The sequence below is a fragment of the Alligator mississippiensis genome, chromosome 3 (genome assembly GCF_030867095.1).
Source record: "Alligator mississippiensis isolate rAllMis1 chromosome 3, rAllMis1, whole genome shotgun sequence".
Lineage (NCBI taxonomy): Eukaryota > Metazoa > Chordata > Crocodylia > Alligatoridae > Alligator > Alligator mississippiensis.
The window spans coordinates 6,829,847-6,852,534 of NC_081826.1; the positions used below are offsets into that span (position 1 = coordinate 6,829,847).

General features: G+C 50.1%; 1 protein-coding gene across 1 annotated transcript in view; it reads left to right on the plus strand.

Annotated features, from left to right (window-relative positions):
• Window positions 1-22,688, plus strand: part of LOC102576391 (serine/threonine-protein phosphatase 6 regulatory ankyrin repeat subunit B) — a 72,223-nt gene that overhangs the window by 23,807 nt on the left and 25,728 nt on the right. Inside the window, exons 5-17 of the mRNA XM_019481813.2 lie at window positions 627-725; window positions 3,915-4,016; window positions 4,849-4,950; window positions 6,103-6,201; window positions 6,875-7,075; window positions 8,970-9,071; window positions 9,165-9,263; window positions 13,596-13,724; window positions 14,526-14,654; window positions 16,722-16,838; window positions 18,444-18,542; window positions 19,190-19,390; window positions 21,720-21,818. Coding sequence (XP_019337358.2) covers window positions 627-725; window positions 3,915-4,016; window positions 4,849-4,950; window positions 6,103-6,201; window positions 6,875-7,075; window positions 8,970-9,071; window positions 9,165-9,263; window positions 13,596-13,724; window positions 14,526-14,654; window positions 16,722-16,838; window positions 18,444-18,542; window positions 19,190-19,390; window positions 21,720-21,818 — 1,578 coding nt within the window. The remainder of the gene's footprint in view (window positions 1-626; window positions 726-3,914; window positions 4,017-4,848; window positions 4,951-6,102; window positions 6,202-6,874; window positions 7,076-8,969; window positions 9,072-9,164; window positions 9,264-13,595; window positions 13,725-14,525; window positions 14,655-16,721; window positions 16,839-18,443; window positions 18,543-19,189; window positions 19,391-21,719; window positions 21,819-22,688) is intronic.

The window sequence follows — 22,688 nt, forward strand, 5'->3', positions numbered from 1 at the left end:
GCCAGAACAGCTTTTCACTGGAAATTGCTGATTTGCAAACCCAACATTTTGGCTCAGGTTTATGAGGACCTGGATCAGGGAGGGAGGCAGGGAGACTGAACAGACTGAGTGACTAGGAGCAGTTTGGGTGCCCCACCAGGATGTGGGGAATACAGTTTCAAATCCTGGGGGGACTGAACCTTGATTCAGGCAGAGACTTGGATGAATTGAGTTGGGGTTGGGAGGGTGGTAGCTCTGAGTCTGGAGTACCTGTGGATGGCACTGGTGATTGCAGGGACTGGGAAGCCTCAGCAGGGCTGTCCCATGCTCTTATGCCATGCCTTGTTTGAACCAAAGCCATGCCATTACCTTTTGACTGCCCAGTCAGCTAGGTCCTCTATGCTCTGCAGCTGCCTGGGACCAGCTTTCTGAGCGGTGCACTGGTGATGGGGGTGTGCAAAGAGCAATATTAGCCACAGATAACGGCTGAAGAATTTCAAACAATACAAAAAGCCACTCCAACTCTTGAAGGGTATCCCGTTAGCCAGGACATGTCACATCAGGACGATTGATACTGCAGTGGTTGGTTGCAGTTTTCCAAGAACCGGGGGCTGATCAGTAGGCAAAGCTTTGTTTGTTCGTTACAGACATATGGCAACACGGCGCTGCACGTGAGCTGCAGGAAGAAAGATGTGGAAATGGCAAAAATCCTAGTGGAATATGGAGCTGGGGTGGACTGCCCAAACGTGAGTATAGGTCCTCGAGATGTGGGAGTACGTGGTTGGTGGCTGTTATCATGAGCTCCCATCAGTAGCTGTTCAGGTGTAAAAACAAGTGTTTCTGCTCTTTGAGTCTTTGCCTCCTTCAGGTTCCTTTGCACAAACACTGGTGAGTGAGTTTTTACCATCACGCTTAAAAGGAGCCAAGTCTTGGGCTTGGCCCCTGCTCATTCACCAAAACTAAAATAGTGAACCTGACTGTAATATTCAGCGTATTGCCTGCTTAGCTTTGTGGCCTCCTTTCCTGCGTAGCTAAACTGTGAAGGCTCCTGGTCAAAGTAGCTTGAACCCAAAGTAGTGTAAGCAGTCCCTGGATGAGGACGTAGCCGGGGTGGATTCAGCAGGGGTGAACGCACACCCATGCCACCAGCACTGCTGCTGTCCCTGGCTGATCTGGGCGCAGGGGAAGCCCCAGAGCTGCTCATGCCCCGTGCCGTAGGGAGCAGCTGTACAGGGAGCCGGGCTGAGCTGGGGACAGCAGCAGCAGCAGTACATGGGTTTCTCTTTCCAGTGCTCCTGACCAGTGGGCAACACTTATGGGAGAGGGATGGGAAGAAACCAGGCGCTGGAAGGAGGACGCTGTGTGCTGCTGCTGTCCCTAGTCGAGGCTGGCTCTCTGCATCACTGGAGGGGGGCAGGAGCAGCTCTAACCCATCCTCTAACCAGCTGCATCTGAATTGTATCAGAAGGATTATGGTAAATATTTGCCATGTTGAAACCAAGGAGGCTCCTTAGGCTAGAAGGGCTGAGGCCACCCCAGTCCCTGAGACAACAGCTCTGCTAGAGGGTTTATGGCCAGCGGTCTGTCCAGCCACCTTTGGCTCCCCAGTCTGGTGGGCCCAATACCCCCACACTGCTAGGGTCGACTGGGGATTGTACTCCCACCTCTGGCTCCCTAGTGAAATGCCTTAGCTGCTCTATCATCGCACCCAGTATTTTTACGACTACTCAGCTTGCTTCAAGCTTGTTTTTAACTGTTTTTGGCTGCATGGAGGAACATTAGTCCAGGCCTGTCAACAACAGAGCTAGTACACCCATTACATGGTACTGATGAAAATTAAGCAGCTATGTCTTGGCAGGTACAGATGGATCAAACCAATGACATTCAGATTTCCCTTGCAGCAGTGGTCACGGACTCGATCCTCCATGAATCAGGCACTCTCCAGGGGGTTATTTAAGCATTTAGTGTAGACAGACCTCTGGAGTTCTCCCCGACACCTGGTTTGAGTTTGGGGTGCCCCTATTTCACACCACTCCCGGAGCCAGCAACCAACTCCAAATGATATCAGCAGAGCTAGGAGTTGGGGCTATCTTTATCCCACTATAAAATCTCTCTCGAGCTGCACTGAAGCTGCAAGTCATCTAACGCTATCAGGTTGTGGAAGAGGTCTGATCGTTGCCAGTGCAGCTCTAGGCAGGGGGCCTTGAAGTCACTGAGCAAAAATGTAAGGATCCATCATGTTAGTCAGTCCCACAGAAGTTGGGGCAGGCTCCCTGCGCAAGGGGCCAGATACTAGAAATAAGGAGAAACATCCCGACCTGCAACCAATTGCCCCTTTGTGAGTCTTTGCACAGATCCCAGAAGAAAAAGGTCCGTGACGAGAGGATTGTTTTCATTAAAAAATGTCAGGACCAACTCAAGCAGTCAAATAAACAGAGCAAGTCTGTAAAACAGTGAGTCCAAAAGGTCCTGGCTTATTTATAAAGGGTCCTTAAGTGTATTAGGCCTAATGCCAAGACAAATGGAGCTGGCTAGGCTTCCAGAGCCACATCAGATGGAGCACTTGCACTTGTCATCTTAGTGTTGACAGGTCTTTCATGGTCCAAATCCTTCCCCCATTTCCCTCTCCATGCCATGGTGAGGAAGCTGGCTTTAAATGAACCTGTTGGTCCAAATACAGGCTTCAGCCTATAATCCTGCCAATGAGGAAGGGTTAAAATAATTGCGTTCTCCAGTTACTTTGCTATGACTCAGTAAAACAGCATGATCAAAAGACATATGCAATTCACATATTTGTCCATGCACAAAACTAACCATTTTTTGCAGGGGCTACCTGGTTCAGGGGTCCTCAGCCATCCCAGGGCTGAGGAGGAGACCGTGACCAAAGGAAATGTGTTCACAGAATTGCTGGAAATCAGGTCTGCCTTTGTGAAGGCAAGAGCTGCACATCCCCAGTGCTAGAAAGCTGCTGTATCTCTAGAAGCTGACATAGCCAAGTCGCCTTTTCCAGGCAGCAGCATCCCCAGCTCTGCCGGTAACCGCACTCTGGGGCTGGGCATGCAACACTCCTCTACCAGCACATTTATACTGGTTTTGTGCACCAGGACCCAGAGCAGCTTGTCCCAAGGTAACGAGCTAATCTACTGTTCCCATGCCTTGCCAGTAGGTAGAAGGGGGGACAGTCATCCCTTCCTTGCAATGACACCCCAGGCAAGCTGCAGACACATGACACCTACCTTGCTGTACCTAACACTGGTGTAATTTTACCTCTGATTCTTTTACCCCAAATTAGATGAAGTAGCCAAGTGTAAGGCAGGGCTTAGGAATGTTTTTAGGCCAAGTGCCAAAAACCCCAGCAACCCGGCTTTTGAAAATACTGGCAAGCCAGGGGTAGATGGAGGGGGAGTTGCAAGAGGCCTGATCCTTGTAGTGGCAGTGAAGCCCCTGCCTCTTCCCTGCTGTCCGCCCCGAGGCGTGTGTGCAGCCGCTGCCAGCAATGAGTGGGGCCAGGCATGCACCCAGGAACATGGCAGGGAAGGGACTGGGAAGGGACTGGGGCACAGGGCATGGGGAGGGGTCTGGCCCTTTATCCACTGCAAACCAGGCTCTGGCTGCACATGCAGGGGCAGTGCAAACCCTGCTGGGACACCCCTGGGCCACGATGGGAACAAGGGCCACAGCTGAGGTCAGTGCTACCCCATAGCAGTGGCCCAGCTCCGATTATTTCTAAGGGTAGCGCAGACACACGTCACATGTTGCTTCAGTTGACATCAGCAGTTTTCTGGGGCAGAGGAATAACATTGCAGTAAAATGACATCCTCAGGTACCCAAATCCTCTTGCTCCAGCTTGCAGGCTCTTCTTGGAGCAGCTCGACTACCTCATTATGCTTTTCTGTTTGAGGAATCAGAGTGTCCTGATGCTCTTTTTGTTGTAGGAAGAAGGTCAGACTCCTCTGCATCTTGCTGCTTGGGAAGGCGATGAAGCCCTGGTGAAGTTCTTCCATCACTGCAAAGCCAATCCTAATATAACAGACAAGGTGATTTTAGATGTGTTCAAAATGGGATGCAAAGAGGAAACTGGCTGATTCGGACAGTGCTAGTGGGATCCTTTCTGTCTGTACTTCAGTACCGAGCAAGGTGTAACGGATGGGCGGGTGGGTCGAACAGCTGAGGGCTGGTGGTCCATGTTAAGCCTAGCCTAATAAGCACAAGTTTTGACTGCCTGGTACCCAGAGGAAAAGAGTCGGTTTTTGCAATCTTCCCTAGAGCTGGTGGTGAATTGCCCATTGGCTTTTCAGCAAACAATGTCGTTTCTGCATCCTATTCCATGGGACAACCGCAATTTTGCTAAGTTTGTTGTAAAAAGTTTCTGTCTTCTGCAACAAAAGGTTTTATGTTTGATGAGATCACCTCTAAAGGGAATAGTTCAGTTTGTAGAACAAAGCTTAAAATGTTTCAACGTTATATTGCATTTCTTACAGTGATGTGCTGCCTTATGGTAGCTGTAGCTTGGACAACAGATTCCTGTCCAAGCGGCATAGTGTACCACGCGAGGCATAGGACTTCAGATATAGCCGGGTGTCACGTGGCTGCAAATGTGTCACGGGGAATGGAGTCTGACCAGGGAGCTTGATTGCAGGAGGGAATGGGCGCTAGTGAATGCTCTTGTTCTGTAATACAATTTAATTTTGAATGACTTAAAGCTTCAGGGTGGTACAACATGCTGAACTGGAATAGTTGGATTGGGAAATGTTGAGGTGCCGTCTTTGAATCGAGAACACCTTTAGGAGTTGCTTTGCTACTGCCCAGTTAAAAGTATTTGGATTTTTCCCCAAGGAAATGTCAGCATGCTGCTTCCTTTGCTTGCAGATGGTCAGGTCCCCTCTACACCTTGCTGCAGAGCAAGGCCACACGCACATCGTGGAGCTGCTGGTGGAGAAGTTTCACTCCAACATGCTGGCTCGCGCCAAGGTAGGTGCCCACGTCCACACCTCTGCATAGCCACTACATCATATGTCCTGGCCTGAAGAGACCAAGACTTGTGTTCACTTGGTCCTGGCCTCAATTGGGACCTGTCTCTAGGCTGTGTACCCTGGTCCCAACAAACTTGAGTTTGGAGTTTCATGGTGTTGGTGGCCGTGTCTACTTAAATACTAACATATAACACAAAAAGATGGGGAGTTAGGCAGCTTTCCCCCTCTGGGCAATGCAAGTGCCTTCCTTAGCAGGGCCTGGTTATTAAAGAGGTTTGCATTACAGGCACAAAGTGTGACAGGTTCAACTCGGGACTGAAAAGACAGGGTGTTTATAAAATCCTTGTGCAACTTTAAACTTTAATAACTTTGAAAGTACACACGATAGAAGCAAACTCTGAATGGCAATTGAAAGCATCATTCATTAAGGTTTAACACAATACAGCTCAAATTTCTAGACTTCACCACAACTGCCATCTTTCATGATACATTGTTCAGTCTGATTTTCCAACTCGTAGAAAACATTTTCCGGTTTCTGCTGAGTGATTTCATAGATTGCATTTGTGATCCTTACCCCATGCATAGTTTACATGGTGCTAATATACTTGATGAATTATGCTTTCAGTCACCATTTATATTTTGCTTCTAGCAGGTGTATATCCAAAGTTATTAAAGTTTAGAGTTGCACAAGGACTTTATATAAAAAACCCTATGTCTCAATCCCTAGAGCTCTCCCAAAAAGGTCTAGGCCTCTCCCCGATTTCTGCTGTGTGACTTTAGGGTCCAGACTAGATTTTGGCTTTGGAGGCAAAAATTTCAGTCTCCGCAGCCCCTGACCAAACCTTGCAGCTCCAGGGAAGAGACGTCCTGTGAACTTGCCAGATGCCCATGTCACATCTGTGCTCTAGCACTAGGATTAACAGGAGGGCCAGCCACAAGCACCCCAAATGCCATTGCAATGAGGGAGGCGCCCATTCCCCGAGGTACAGGGGGCAGGTGGATGGAGGAAGGAGGGACGTGCACCATGGCTGAGACATGGGAGGAGGAGTGCGGAGGTGGTTCCTTTTCACAGTTTTTCAACAGTGAGCCCTTCTCCCAGTCCAGAGATCCTTGTGTCCTCCCCACCTCATGCTACCCTTGTTCCCTGCAGGATGGCAGCACTCTCCTCCATGTTGCCTCTGAGCACGGGCACCTGGATACTGCCCTGGCTCTCCTGAAGAAAGGAGTCCCCTTGCACATGCCCAACAAGGTAACCTGGCTTGGAGAGGCAGACAGAGCTGTGAGAGCAGGGCAAAAGTTTCCGGGCAAAGCTCGAGTTACTGAACATGTGTTTGGGGTGGAAAACACCCTTTCTCCCACACAGCCTTGGACCATTGGTCTGAAACCCTGCTTATGTTTGGTACAGAGGGGATGAGAGAGTTTGTCCTGCTTTCTCAGTTCTACCAGTAGAGAAAAGTGGTGGGGAAGAGAGAAGTGCATGTAATCTAGGCAGGCAACAGCTGTAAACTGACTTTACAAACCCACCAAGGGACAGCTGCTGTGATGGAGCCCATCGTTTGTAAAAGCTCTGGTTTCCCTGTGATCACGGCTCCGTGATCAGCTCACCACACCTAGCAGCAGCATCCTCAGGCATGCCAGGCCGAGGTACCCAAGCTAGCGCCAGGCATGGATCAGCTTGGCAGCAACCCTGCTACAACTAGTTTGGGAGCTAGCCCCTGCAAAGCTCACTCGAGCAGCTCTGTGCAGATCCAGACCCTGATCCTCTTTGCAGCTGTCAAGGCTCTGGCTCTGACCTCCCCAGTGCAATCCCTGGCGATGCAATCCTGCCCCAGCAGCTCCCCTGCTCCTCATCACCCTCACAGCCCTGTTGGGAGGGGTTTAGTGCCCTTAGGCAATACTGGTACCCAGTGCCTCTCTTCCAGAAAGGGGTGGTTTGCCTGCACACTGCTGCCAAGATGGGGCACGCTGCTGTGGTGAAGGTCCTGCTGCAGAAGGGAGCAGACGTAGATGCCCGCACCAGAGAGAACTACACTGCCCTCCATATCGCTGCCCAGCACTGCAGGCCGCTGGTGGTCCAGACCCTGCTGGGCTTTGGGGCACAGGTCCAGCCCAAAGGAGGCCAGGTAAGGGTGAGACTTGGACTCTCCCTCACCAGCCTTGACTGCTGATTTCAAGCCTCTGCAACCAGTGCTTTGCATGCCTGCACTTTAGTAGCAGTGGTGTGAGCATCCCTATTTGCATCTAGTTTGAGGGTGGTTTGATGCCTGGCATAATGGGGGCACAGGCTGGGAAAGGATCTCCTGCAATGCCAGTCTGTGTTGTATTGCAGGGCTGCCTCTCATGCTCCCTTACCCGGGCCTGATGGGTTTTAAACCCCAGCAGGTAGCTGGTCCTGACTGGGCTGCAGTGGTGTTACTGCAAACGTGCACGAGAGGGCACTGCAGCACCACGTGCCCCAACCTGCTCGGCTCCGAGGACAGCTCAGACATCCTCTGAATGTGGTGGCTGGTGGCCAGCACGTTCTCCTGTGCAAGGGGGCATTGCAAACCCTGCCTATGCAAAAGGAGCCTCCATAGGAAATGCTGGGCCGTCTCTAGCTGGGAGAGATCATCAATGATTTGCTAAAGCTAAGAGGATCTCTGTAGCCAGCTCCACTGTGCTGGAACCCCCCAATGCTGAAAAAACAAGGTGTACCCAAGCAAAGCCACATTTCACAGGGGTGCGAGAGCCAGCAGCAAGGATGCACTTGGCAGTGACTGAAGGGCATTGCCCAGGGATGCCAAGGGGCTGACCAGGGAGTGATGGGAAAACCCCCAAGAGCAAAATCTGTCCGGGTGTCGGCACACTGCATGTTTGCACCAGCCTAGTTTGCATCTGTTTTAGTCACTAATGTAATGGCCACCAGAACTGGGGGCAGACAGGAGTGCGGGTATCCCCGCTGTCACTGCTATTACAGCCCCTTGCCACTGAGCAGCAATGAAGCAGGGAGTGTCTTGAGCAAGTGTCCACCCCAGAATATGTGGTGACACCTGGAATAGTGTTGCTTGCACCAGTGAATTTTAACTTGGATTTTTCCCAGCCCAATTTTACACCTGACATGACTAAGTTACAGCGGCATAGGTTTGTAATATCTGTACACTCCTTTTAAAGATCACTTACACTGGTATCAACCTGGTGTGTCCAGGCCTGTAGGCTGGGGGATATTTCCCAAGTGACCTGATGCAACCCTGAAAATCAGACATGAGACGTTGTCTTAGACCATGTAGTCCATCTATGCTGTAGGAGCCACTCCTGTGAAGACCCTAGCAGAGCTCGGCCATCTCCCTTTGTAGTGATTCACTTTGGTTTAGCTCATTAAGTTAATAGGATGGGAAGCTGATGCCTGTCCAGGTTTCCATGGATAACATTGGCTTTCAAAGGGGCAGCCCAGTGCCTCGGGGAGGGATGAGAGGGTTGGAAAGAAACTGCCGAGCAGATGCCATGTCACGAGTGGGTCCCATGCCAGGATCCGGTGGATCCTCCAATGGCATTGTCGGGATGAGGGCTGGTTAAAAGCAAGCAGTGGACGGGACCAGTTTGGTGAATGAGATTAAAATGCAAAGCACTTCCATTGTGCGGCTCTGTGACTGAGCCCAAGGGAGAGGTTTCGAGCTGCAGCCCACAGATCAGAAGCAGGACTGGCTCTCATGGGGTACAGGCTAGTCGGCTAGGCTAGAAGAATAAAGTAATGTCCTGAGATCTAGGAAAGCCCAAGGAGATTCCCAAAGCCACTGGAAGAGAGGGATGGATACCAGAGACTTGAATGAGCACATTAAAAATGCCAGGCTGGATTTCTCCATCGCATTGTCTCCCCAGTAGTCATTTCCCCCTGTGCCACACGGGCGTGAGATCTACCCGGTCAGAACAGCAGGTTTCTGCCAGGGCGACCAAAGGCCCAGGACGCAAGGCATGAAGGAGAGCAGGGTTTAATGGGGGCAGCGGTGATTGTGCTTCTCTGGGTATTTGTGCTTCCTGCAGGCAGAGGAGACCCCCCTGCACATCGCAGCCCGCATCCGGGAAGGAGAGAAAGTGGCAGAGATGCTGCTGAACAGCGGAGCCGATGTCAACGTGGAGCAGGAGGTAAAGCCAGGAGCCACTTTATAGGTGGGGGGGGGTCCTGGTGGGATGAAATGGGTGGATGTAACTCATTGCCTTGCCCCTGATTGGCTGCAGAACGGCGAGACGGCCATGCACGTTGCTGCTCGCCATGGCAATCGGAGGATGATCACTGCCCTGATCGAGGAAGGAGGGAAGCTCACCTGGCCGTCCAAGGTAGGTAATGCATAATGACATACCCGGTCCCCTCCAACGCATGCCCAGATCCTTCTGCAGGATGTGATGTGATCACAGGGTTTGCTGCAGCAGATCAACTCACTGAGCCTGATACGTGGCCCTTCTCAGTAGCCAGGACCTGCCTATACCCCGATCCCAGCAAGTACCCAGAGTTCCTGCAGCCTCAGTCTTACCCTTTGGGATGGGCCTCGGAGCTAAAATATTCCTTAACGTTAACATGTGCAAGGTTTAAACAGATCTGTCAAACAAACCCTGAGCTAAATAACCAGGTGATGGAGAGAGCCAGGAATGCATAAGCCTTTCTCTTCTGGAGATCTGGAATTAGCCTTTAGGTGTTAAATGAGCTTTTGGCATGTCTCAGCCAGCTCTGGGGATGTTTCCATGCAGCTCAAAGCCATCATGCAGCTGGCTGGAACGGGTTTCTAAGAGCAGGGTCTGACTGGGGGGAGACTGCAGGGCTGGACAATAGAGGTGAGGATTGAGATGCAAAGCTGTGCACGCAGGAAGCGTGGAGCAGCCTGGGAGGAAATCAAGATCCTTCCAAGCTATTTGCAAAAAAAAAGAGAGACAGAATGAACCCCAGAATAGCTAGAGACTTGGTGCTTAGGGCAGGTAGCTGGGAGACGGGGAGCCTGGGTTCAAGTGTTGTCTCTCCCGTTCTGCTACAGGAGTGCTCTTGCTAACACCAGGCTACTGGGTGTCCTGCAATAGAGAGATGCAGACATCCAGGCCCATAGCAGGACACTTGAGCCTCTCTCTCCCTCCCTGGCTCCTGTATTCAAAGCACTGTCTCCATGTTATACGATGCTCTAGACGTGTCCTTTCACAGCATCTGTTGAAGTGAGCCTGGTCTCGCGAAATATGAAGTTAAACCAAAGTAACTCCCACAAGAGACGCTGAGAGAGACTGGCCTAATCCAGAATCAACCAGGGTAGATTTGCACTTTATAGGCTAACCAAAGCATGTTTGGGTGGGTGGGTGTGGTGTATGTGTTTATATCAGGGGCGGGCAATTATTTCAGGCGGAGGGCTGCTTGCTGAGTTTTGGCAAGCCATCGAGGGCTGCAAAACAGGCAGCCAGGGGCAGATTAATATTAATTTTATAAATTTTTTAGGGGCCCCGTGGGCTGGATAGAATGACCTGGTGGGCCGCATTTTGCCCACCCCTGGTTTATATATATGCATGTATGCGCACACATATACATATACACACACACATACATGCATACATATATATGTATACGTACACACATACACACATATATATATACATACACACACATTTATATGTATGTGTATATGTGTGTGTATATATGTGTCATTTCTAACTAGGAGAACTTTTACAATCGTTTCTCCTAGGCCTGAAGAAGGGTGCTTGCACCTAAAAGCTTGCAATGAAAGAATTGTTTTTTTACAAAAAGCTAGCTGGTCTAATAAAAGATATCACCTCTACCACGAGTTCTGATTCCTCGTGTATGTATACTGTATATATGCATACACACTCACAACATTTGGGTGGTCTATAAAGTGTAAATATACTCTGGTTTCTTCTGGATTAAGCCTGCCTCTTGTAGGAGTTGTTCTGCTTTAACCAAGTCATTATTCTTTGGAGCAGGGATTTGAACCCAGGGCTTCCACCTCCCACGAGACAGCCCTAACCTGGAGTATTCTGGGAGCGCTCTACTTATGTAGGTTTGGCCAGAAATGCCATTCGGGACCTGAAAAAAACCCCACATTTCATTGGAACTCATATGTTTAGGGAGAAAGGTTCGGTTTCAGTGAACCAGCATTTTCTGATTTTAAAAAAAACCCTTTTGTTGAAAAAATCCTAGCCTGCCCTACACAGAAGTTTTAACATTCGCTCAAAACTGAACCCGTGCACCAGACTGCCGGTTTAGGACAAACGGGATCTGAAAAGGCTTTTCACTCTTTTGGCCTGAGCTCTTTTGGCTTCCTCATGGGGCAGAAAGATGGCCTGAAAGCTTTTGGCTTGCTTGGTTCAATATCTGTTTTGCTCTTTACTTTAGAAATATTGGGAATGTCAAAGTTAGTCTGCCTTGTTTTTACTGGAGAACCTGTTAGGGGTTTCAGAGCATATTTTTGTGAGCTCTCGGCTCCTTAACTGAGGAAGCGGAGGTAGGGTCCATCTTGAATCAAGACTTCCTTTCTCCAGAACATTAATCACGCATTGCATTTAAATAGGCTGGACACAAACCACAAAAAAAATGGAGTGATTTCCAAACTGTTTGATGGCTTCACTCACTGGAAACTTGTGACCGTCACTCACTACGGGGGTTTGACAGGCAGGGAAAAAACCCCTTTAAAAGGGGAGGTGGTTAAAACATGAAGTTTGCTAATGGTTCATAAGAAGTGAAAACAGGAGGGAGAGGGACTATTTGGGACTTCTCTGAGAGAGAGGGATTTATTTTAAAGAAGTAAAAGGGTCTTTAGCCCAGTTTTTGTTTCATTTTTGCTGGCTACATTTGGTGACTGGGGCGAGGGACACACGAACTGGTATAAGTGATCGGAAACTGCTTCAAACCTGTAACACAACAGAAGTTCAGTGCACATAAACTACTTTCAAAAAGGCCAAACATGGTTTAAGGTAAACCTGGATGGATGTAGCATCAGACTTCGCTGCTTCAGTTTAAATCCGTTTATTGAGCTTCTTTCCCAGATCCCCTCCAGATTCAAGTTAATTCAGTCCCCCAGCATCCCAGGATGCTTTGCACCTCCCCCACAACTCACCCCCTTGCAGGGTGAGCGAGCTAGCCTTGCTGTCTCCTCCAGGCGAGCAGAGAGGTGTGCTCTAGCGCCCCCCAGCGTTTGGTCTGGGCCACTGCAGGCGTATGGCTACATTTCCAGAGTCAAAAGTGAATGTCTGTTCACTTGCTTATGAGTTCAATCTATGCTGCTTAGACTAACCTGCAAAGACTGAATCAACTCAGCTTTGGGGGGCTTGACCATCTGTACTTAGCCTTAGAGATAGGAAGGCTGGGGTGGCAGACACCAGTCCTGCTTAGAGTTTGGACATGGAGGCTTTTTTACAAGCCAGATCCCCGTGTGTCCACTATCAAAAGATCCAGCTGGTGGGTGAATTATAAGCAGTGATTCTGAATGCCAAAGATCTTTAGCACTTCAGTAGGATGCAAGGCACCATCTGGGGACTTCCTGTAGCATACCTACCTGAGGTGCCTGACTCTCTTCCGTGACAGCTGATGACCAAAGGGGATTACGCTTTAAAAGGAATAACCTGGATTGTTGTCATTATCTTCAGTGGGATGATAGCTCTGATAGTGTTACAGCCCAGCCCATCGCCTCTCTGAGCATCACTCCTCTGTTAAAAGTGGACCCGATCACTGGGCCCTTTGGCTTCCAAATCATCTGGTTCTCAATAGACTCTAGTAAAAGTTTGTAGGTCTGGAGCCTGAGAACCAGCCCCTGCATTCACACCTCTTACAGTTGTAAGTATTACATTAGCATCACGTAATATCACCGTAAGCTGTTATGGGGTAACAGCGACGTTGCATGTTCCTGCAGTGATGCAAGAGCAGAAAATCTTTGCAGCTTTAACCCTGTTTCATTCATGTTTAAAGTTACAGGTGTTTAGCTCAGTTAGATGGCTGTAGAAGCTTGCAGATATACCATGTGTATTGCCAGGTGATGCATACTGCCCTATGGCAACCCTCCTCCCCTTTTTCTTCTTCTATGTCCTTATGTCCCTTTTAAAGGAGGTGGAAGTTGCATGTGTCCTCCACAGCTGCACACCCTTCCTGGGGACAGGCAGTGCTCCTGCCTAACTACCCTGAAACCTCCTAAGTCCACCTGGCAGCTACCCAGTTGTGCTGTCCCAGAATCCCACCTAGGTTAGGACCCTAGGTTCAGAGACAACAGAACAAGATAGCAAAGAGCAAAGGCTGAGCAAAGGCATTTCTTAGCCCCAGGCATTTCACTGTGAAGGGACCTGAGAGATTGAGATGCCCTCCCTTCCATGCCAGATCTCACCCTGTCTTGCAAGCCTGTTGATCAGGCTAGAGGAAGTCCCTCCTGCCCATCCTTCTCCAAAGTGGCAATGGTCACACCTCTCCATCACTGAACGCTGCTCTTTCCTAGACCCTCTGTCACCTTCAGCCTTATCAGCACTAGGCTGGTTCTCTGGTTTACGTCCAGGTGGCAGGAGGGACTGGGGCTGAGTGTAGACCAGGATGTAGAAAGGAGAGAAGTGTTTTGTGTCATGGTGGGAGGCAGTCCATGCCAACCTTAAGCTTTAGACAGGAGGAGGCTGCCTCTCGTCCTTCGTCTCCATTGGCAGGCTGGAGAGTGCCCTCTTCACATTGCAGTACGGCATTGCCACCTGCCGGTGGTAGAGGAGATCCTCAACTACCTGGCCAAGGAGAAGAGCCTTGCGGATGCTGTTGCCTGTGCCAGCATGGAAAACGAGGTGAGTGGAGGAGGAGGGAAAAGCTTGCACTTGAGATGAGCCCAAGGACAGCCTCGTCCGGCACATATGTGTATCCATGAGGTGCATGTGTGTGTGGTGGAAGAGGAAGGGTGGCATTGGGGGGATTGATTCTCTCATGACAAAGCCACAGATGCACCCCTGAGGCTTGTAACCAGCCCATGGCAAAGTCTGAGTGACCATCCGAGCAGCGGTCTCCTCCTACGGAGAAGTGAAGAGGAGCACAACACGTGGTCCTCATTTGTATGCTGGGCACCAAGCCTGGATGAGTACCATGTCCTTAATCTAGTGGACCCAGCCAGCACTATTTAAATAGAGCAGTGGCATTTGAATGGCCTTGTCTCACGGTCCAAGGTATGATCTTGACCCCAAACCCAGGCAAGTCAGCGGAATTATTCTTGTTCATTTCTAGGGGTTTTGGAGCAGGCCCTTGAGCATGTACTGGGCTCTTGTTCACTCCTCATGTTCACTGAGCTAGAGGCAGAAGGGCAAATTCCCTTTGAGGGCTAGACCTTCTCCAACAGGACTGGTGACCCAGCCAGGGAAATGGGCATTACTGGCTGATGGTAAGGATAACAGAGGGACCTTGAGCGCAGGGCACGATGTGCTGAGGAGAGCTACGTGTGAATGGGGGAGATTCAGAGGTGGTTGGTTAGGTTTCCTGACTTACAGAGTTTTTTTCTCTCGAGCAGTATGCTAGCTCCAAGTGGCTGCGCCTCCAAAAGGGTCTGCATAGGAGTGTGCCCAGAGGCACCCACGGTCCTCATCCCTTCCCTTTTGTAGGCAGGAGAAACTCCCTTGCATGTGGCTGCCGCTGTGAAGAAGGACATGGTCCACTTGGAGGAGGAGGAAACCAAGATTGTTGCCATGCTCCTGGAGTACAAGGCCGACATTTCTCGTACCACTAGGCTGGTACGTCCAACCTGGGACCCTTGGAGATTGAAGGTTCACTGCTTGTAAGATGTTGCTGTATTTTATAGGCTTGGACAGCCTAGCAAGACTGTTCTGAGCTGTGGGTATGAACTTCAAAGCTAGCAAAGCCAGGGCATAGGTTTTCCCAGCCCCATGCAGTGGCAGTTTTTTTGGTTTAGATTTGTCCCAAATGCTCCTGGCAGAAGTCATTTACTCATAGGGAGTTACTGGCAAACGTACTGATAGCCTTGTCAAAGCAGCTTCTGTGCTTAGCTCTCTTGAAAACATACCCCAAAAAGCCACTGGGATGTTGTTTAGCTTAGCTGTCCTGCCTGAGAAAATAATTAAAAAAGAAAAAAAAGCCCAGAATATTTTTAGCACTTTTCTTCCTGAGCACTTTGCCAGTTATATACTCACAGCACCATGGGCATGCAGCTTTCTCTGAGGTCAAACACAGCAGCCAGGGAAGAAACTGGGATAAAGCATGCTGCAAAAGCAGTGAGGAAGGAATTGGACTGGAAATGCTCAAACACACCTTTTTTCTCAGGGAGGCATTAGGGGATCTTTGGGTCATAGTCTCAGCTGGTGTAAATCAGTGTATCTCCCTAGACCTCTGTGCAGCTATGGGACTTTCACCAGCTGAGATTTCATAACATCACAGAAAATGAGGTTTGAAGGGAGCTCAGGAGCTCACATCTAGTCCAACCCCCTGCTCCAAGCAGGACCAGCCCCAACTCTATCATCCCAGCCAGGGCTTTGTCTAGCCAGGTTTTGAAAACCTCCAAGCATGGAGATTGCACCATCTCTGCGAGTAGCCTGTTCCTGTGTTTTAGTACCCTCCTAGTGAGAAAATTCTTCCTAATATCTAACCTAAACTTCCCTTGCAGCAACGTGAGCCCATTGCTCCTTTTCCTGCCATCTGCCCCCACGGAGAACAGCCCAGCTCCATCCTCTTTGCAGCCCCCCTGCAGGGAGGTGAAGGCTGCTATTCAATTCCCCTCGGTCTTCTCTTCTGCAGACTAAATAAGGCCAGTTTCCTCAGCCTCCCCTCATAAGTCACATCCCCCAGCCCCCCAACCATTTTCATTGTCCTCCTCTGAACTCTCTCCAATTTCCCCACATCCTTTCTGTAGTGGGGGCCCAAAACTGGACACAGGACTCCAGATGTGGCCTCATCAGGGCTGAATAGAAGGGAAAATCACTTCCCTTGACCTGCTGGCAACGCTCCTACCGATGCAGCCCAGGATGCCGGTAGCCTTCTTGGCAACAAGGACACACTGCTGGATCAGTTCAGCTTCTTGTCCCCCGTCACCCCCAGGTCCTTTTCCAGCCAGTCTGCCCCCAGCCTGTCCCGGTGCACAGGATTGTTCCGTCCTAAGGGCAGGACTTTATACTTGTCCTTGTTGAACCTCATGAGATGCCTTTTGGCCCAATCCTCTACTTTATCTAGGTCACTCTGAATCCTAGCCCTACTCTCCAGCATATCTACTACTCCCCCCAAGTTGGTGTCATCTGCAGACTTGCTGCGGGTGCCTTCTGTGCCATCTTCCAGGTCATTGATGAAGACATTGATTTCAACCAACTGATTAATGTTCAAGGTGTCCTTCTAGAGCAGGTGGCTCGCAGATTTGTCAGACTGAGGGTCTGGTCCCATAACAAGTTCATTCACATTGCTTGTGCAGTATGATGGAAATGACCCAGTGTCCCAAGTAGACAGATGACCTGCTATCCCAGAATAGCTGCTGCAGGAGGCACTATTACGGTGCCTAGTCATTGGGTGGTGGGGAGACCAGGTAGTATCCTGTTTGCATGGAGCAAATGGTTGCCCCAGAATAAATACAGACACGTGACACCTGCACTGATGTATTTTTTAACTGCTGTTTTTATTCTAAAGGTAAACCCTTTGCCAGATTCTAGTAAGCTACCCCAGCAAAGGAGTTTCTATTGTGTCTCCTCCCTCTTCACACTGGCACAAATACTATTATCCCAGCATAAATGTGTGTCTGATCTTCACATGGATGCATGGAGCAAAGTCCCTGATTTCCTTTGCTTCTGTCTCTGTTGCAGTCACTCGAGACCCCCCTGCATTACTGCGCCCGAGTGGGCAATGCAGATGTCCTGCTGGAGATGCTGAAGCACATTAGCACCCGTCAGATGCAGCAGGCCATTAACAAGCAAGCCAAGGTATTTCTGCCCTCCTTGTCTTTGCCTTCTCAGCCGCTCTGGATACATGAGAAGTGTCTCTCAACAGAAACAATGCTTTGGAGACTTACAGTGCAGGAGAAAGCAGATGAGTGAGTAACTTCTGCTTTGCATTGAGCAGCCTGTGCAAACATCGAGACGGGTAGCCTCCAGGCATCTTGGAGCAGTGGATCACTGCCAACCCTGGCCCCTTCTTGCAGACATCCATGCATGCCAACCATCAAACCTTAGCGTGAAGGAGAGACACAGTAATGGTCTGGGGCTCCTTTCCAGGCCTCATGGATCTCGTTTCAGGAATTGCTGATCTAGACTTTATATCCTGGGCAATTTTCAGTTTGAATAACCAGAGGAAATGGTGAACAGCCAGCATGCGCTGATGCTGCCAAATTAACAGGAGCATTCCCATTTGAGTCAGTGACAGGCTCTGTTCCCTAGCCAACAGATAAAATAGTAGGGCTCTGCGAAGCTTTGGTCACTGATTCAATTTGGAGATTTGGCCCGATTCGGCAGCCGAATCTCTGAATCCGAATCCAATCAGGAGACCCATTAATCTCTCCGAATCAATTCGGAGAGATTTGATGATTCGGCCGTAGACACAGCTTTATATGTTTTTTCTGCATACCTCGGGGTATGTAAAAAAAACATATAAAGCTGTGTCTATGGCCGAATTGCTGATTCTCTGAATCAGAATTGAATCTTCAGATTCAGCCAAATCGAATCGGGACAGTGATCCGAATCAGCAAGTCGAATCGAGCCAAATCAGAATCGAGTACTGCCCGATTCATGCACCCCTATAAAATAGCATCCTGTAATCATGGGTAGCCACACTGATGCCTGGCTTATCTCTTTAACTCCCCTGAGGGATTTCCCCTAGGGCGAGTGATCTCTGTGGAAGGTGCCAGGCTGGGACTGAGTGGAGGGAAGGCCCAGACTACAATGTCTCGAAAGGAGAGTTCAGGTGAGCTGCCCACAACGAGAGGAAAGCACACAAGGAGAGACAGATAGTGGGCATCATCTCAGCTGGATCTTCCTTTTCCTGTCCGGTGGAGCCCACCATTTGTGTCTCCTTCGGTGCTTCATGCATGAGGAGCAGCAAGAGAACAGAGAATGGAAAGGGCAGCTTGTATCACCTGCAGTGGTTGAGGGTAATCCTTAGATTCACCCCAGCTAGAGGCACAGATGTATAGAGGGATGGTGAGGGTTAAGGAGCCTCTTGGTGATGGGTCCAAACCTCTGCAGGGTAGGTGATAGCTGAAAGTCATTGCCACCTGATAGCCACCGCAAAACAAGCCAGAGGTCCTTCTCCTGATATGTAGGAAACCAGCATTAGTTGGCAACCACATCAGAAGAGAGGTCCACAATATAACACCTACTGCTGTTAAAGGGGGTCTCTCCAGCAATTGTGGTGAAGGTACTGTGAGATGAGGCACTGCCCGGGCCGTGCTTTCTGGGTGGATGCACGGCGTTTCTGTTAGGGTTTCTGATCTGACACCTTTCCTCAACCCCACTTTGACTGCATGCATTACGATCAGAAAGTGCTGGCTGTATTTCTCTGAAGTCTGCCTCCTCTCTGCTTTCCTTCTCCAGAATGGCTGGTCCCCGCTGCTGGTGGCAGCTGAGCAAGGACACACTGCCATCGCAAGGATCCTGCTGCAGACCCATGCCCGTGTTGACGTGTTCGACGAGGTAGTGCACATGCCTTGCTGATACCGCTGCAGCCCTGTCAGGGCAGGGGGCTGGAGAAGGAAAATCCCGTGCCTTCTGCTCCTGACGGACAGGGCGGCGCTGACAGAAGTGCAGACTTGGTTTGAGGATGCGAGTGGCAGGGGGTGACAGCTCCAGACTCGCACTCCTTGCAGATATAGCTTCAGAGTCAATCTGGTTAGACAAACCTCCCTGGCTCTCATCGGGGGATGGATGATGAGCGGGATGAGGGGTTGGGGAAGGTGCAGTGAATTCACATGCTGCAGACAACACACAAAGGACCATCTAAATTCCCAGGCAGCGGGGGCTTGAACTGATATCCAGGACCACAGGCCTCTCACACTTGATCTTTTCGCTATGGCAGTAGTAGGTGCTATATGGTCTCCATGGGTTCAGCCACTGCAGGGCAGCATTGCTCACTCATATACCCATGCACAAAGCCTGTACTACAATGCACTGCTTTGACTATAGGTGAAACTCCCCAGTGGTTTCTTCTGATGGTTTCTATTATCCTCTAGCCCCAAAGAGAAAAGCCCAGGCATAAACTCCTTGGCTCTGTGGGCCTGTCTTCTTGGGTTTTTTGGGCTCAGTGTATGATGTAGCCGCTGCTTTTGTGGCTTTGTTCGCAGCAGGGGAAAGCTGCCTTGCACCTAGCAGCAGAAAATGGCCACGACCAGATCGCAGACCTCCTCCTGTGGTACAAGGCCTTTGTGAATGCCAAGACCAAGCTGGGCCTGACGCCCCTTCACCTGAGCGCTCAAAACGGCTACAACCACCTGGTCAAACTCCTCGTGGAGACTCACCTGGCCAGCATTGATGCTATGACCTTGGTAAGGAGGGGAGGATTGTGGGGATTAACTGGGTGCACACCAGGGACAGGGACACAACTTTTTGAGCTGAGAACAACTTAGGCTGAATTGTCCCTCTGTGAGCAGCCTTCAGGATCTGAAGGGATTACACCAGCATCCAGGCATGGTGGAAAGGCTCTCAGTGGGTTCTCAATAGCTAGAAGTGGAGAGTGAGGGTTTGAAGTGGCAATTCGGGGAAATCCCACAGTAAATATTTTCCTGGGACTTGATTCACTGCCTTAAGAGGCCTCTTCCGGTCCTACATCCCCATGTATCCAAATGCAACCGATCCAACTGTGGCAAGGGTGCCTGTGTGCTGGGCACCCCCTTGGTGATGCTCTTAGCTGGCTACCTGATCTCATTTTTGAGAAATGAGAAAATAGAATGAGAAAGAGGCCAAAAGGAAGCAGCTTTTGAGGCCAAAGCTCTGAGCGACAGAAGCAAACAAGCTGCCAGATGTCCGGGAGGGTTTATTTAAAAACGTATTCTGAGGTTGTAGAAACTCAAGTGCAAATAACACGGAGTCCAAAACAGAGCTCCTGGCTGACACCAGCTGGAGAGATATGCATCTCTTCAGAGAGGTGTTCATGATAGATGAAAGTCGGTCCCTTCGGGATCTCGGAGGGGTACCGGTAAAAGGCAGCGTCCCAGAGGTTAAGTTAGATGTCAAAAGTCCACATTCTCTCCTCCTGCCCTTTCCTGACCCCACTCTACTTGAGAGCTTGGCCTTACATTTTAATGAGCGTCGTTGTCAAAGGCTGGCTTTACTCAGCTGGGACATAAATAGCTCCTGTGATCAGGCTCAGCAAAACGGAGGCATGGAGCTATGTCAATATTGGGTTAGGACCCCAGAAAAGTGCCTCCGTTCTTCCACACACCCCCCCCCCCACATGCATCTCCCTAATGGACACGGTTTATCAGATGCTTTGGATATGTTTGGAAATGCTCTAACAAGGATCCCAGAAAAGGTTCCCCAAGGACCCAGGGAAGTTACCAAAGGCAGGCAGACAAGCCCATGCCTGTTGGGAAGGAATGAATCACCTCTCTGGGTGGTCTCCATCCCCACTGCCACACTCCTCACTCTCCAATGGTGCCCATCCTGCTGTAGCTCTGCCCTGTTTTTCTCAGGGTTGATAAATGGCCTGGGATCTCCATCATTGTTCTTTATGCTTGGGAATGCCCAGAGTGGTGGTGACCTTTTATGGGGGCACTAACCCCCCCCTATCCAGCTCAGGAAGGATTGTCCTGGGGCTGGCATGGTGCAACAGTGGCATACGCCTGCCTTCTGAGGACTTCTTAGTCAGCCCTGCTGCAGAGGACAAGAGAGATTTGGGAGTTAGTGTTTCAGGCCCTCCACGAGCAGGGCTGTGGAAATCCCAGGTCTGGCTGTGGTGTGTAAGGTGTGTAAGCTGAAGGGAAGTTGCCATAACTAAGGTTGGTATTGAGGGATGTCTAAATTATGCCAAAGTCAGCCTCTGGAGCAAACCAGGGTCAAGAAGGTCTAATCCGTTCCTTGCATGGGCCTGGCAGGTCTGTTCTGTCTCTCTAGGAAGTGCTCAGTATAGGACCTCATCCACAGTCCAAGGAAGTATGTGGAGGCTCTGAGGCAAGCACCCACATCTCCTGAGGGTGGCAGGGCCACTGGTGGTTTCCTTGGTCACTTGTGCCTCAGCTAAACTAAGAGAAGAGGCTTGATGCTGACCTACTAGTGAGCACACTTGAAAAGCCCAGTGTGGACAAGGCCCTTGCCTTTAATACAGGGCCAGCTAGTAAAGCTAAAGTCAAAGGGACTGTCTAAGCTTTCACCTAACCAGGCTGGACCATCTTTGAAATAGCAGGTCTTGCAGGCACTAGACTTTTCTCATGCATGTTAAGTAAGTATGTGCTAGCATTGCACCATTAAAATCCTCTGCCTCATCTTGATTAATATTTGCTAACTTGCAGGCTATGAGGTAACCCCAGAAAAGATGGGACAGTGTGTGGCTTTTACACTTGATAGGAAATCAAGACAAACTTGAGTTTCCTCCAGATCTTTGCCCCAGTGTAATACAAGTGAAAGCCACATCTCTTCTAAGATGGTATCTACTGTTGGTTGCCATGCATTAGCCAACATGTGACAAGCAAGTCCCTTTGGGCCTAGTGCAGAGGCACCCATAGTCCTGACAAGGCCAGAAGCAGACAGCAGAAGTCTCTGCCCATACTGCTATGCACATGGGTCCTTTCCTGAGGCCCCATGGCCCGCCTGGGAGAAATGCATGCAGCGGCAGCACATGCTGGGGGGGCAAACTACCTTTTTTGTCTTCCTGTGCAGAGCAAGCAGACCCCGCTGCACCTGGCGGCGCTGAACGGGCAGCTGGATGTGTGTGCCAGCCTGCTGAGCCTGGGTGCCAATGTGAATGCTGCAGACATCGTAAGTGCCCCATCTGCAGGGACCCCCGCACGGAGGAGCCCTGTCCCCTAACAGCTGCTCAATGCCGCAGCCCTTGGGGGCAGCTTCACAAGCTCAAGTGAAACAAGTGCATGTTCTTGAGCAAAACATCCTGCAGTTCAGAAGGTCCCGCTCAGGCTGCCAAAGGAAAAATAGTTTCATTTTTCCTTGTATCCTTCAGGCTTTTTATGCCTGGAAACAACCCAGGGCTTCAATACTACCCACAAGGCTTCTCTTCCCCATCCCATATTTCAGCTCTAGTTTTCCTGATGCCGGCGAGGGGAGGGGGGCAGAGTTGCAGGCCTATTTTGGTTGCCGGTTGGATATTGCTTCACCACTTTTGTCCTTCTAATGTGCAGTTACTGCCATTCAGCTCCAAATCCCTTTGATTATGGGAACCTTTAGACTCCTCTTTCCCAGCCCTCTCTAAATAAACAACACTCACCCCTCCTACAACCCCCCTCCATGGATCTACAAGCACTGACTAGCTTACCTTCTTCAGGCCGTGGTACTAACCACATCTGGAGGTGATGTGAGGAAACGTACAGCTAAGGGCTTGAGGATTAGGGTTAGAACTTGTAAGTTGGACCCATGGCGTGTTTACACGGCATAACTGGTCTTCATAGCAGTATATAAAGGAGGGGATGCATAGGGCACAGCTCGCACCAGTGTCACTAACTCAAATCTGCTGTCGAATAACCCCAGGCAAAAATCAGAGGCAAAACTGCCCTGCATGTGACACTGTTGTAGGCGCTTTGTGTCCGCAGCTTACCCAGCGGCAGCTGTTTGCCTGAAGCCCTAGGTGCCCTAGGAGAGCTGGTGGCCTGTCTCCACACAACTGCCTCATCCCTT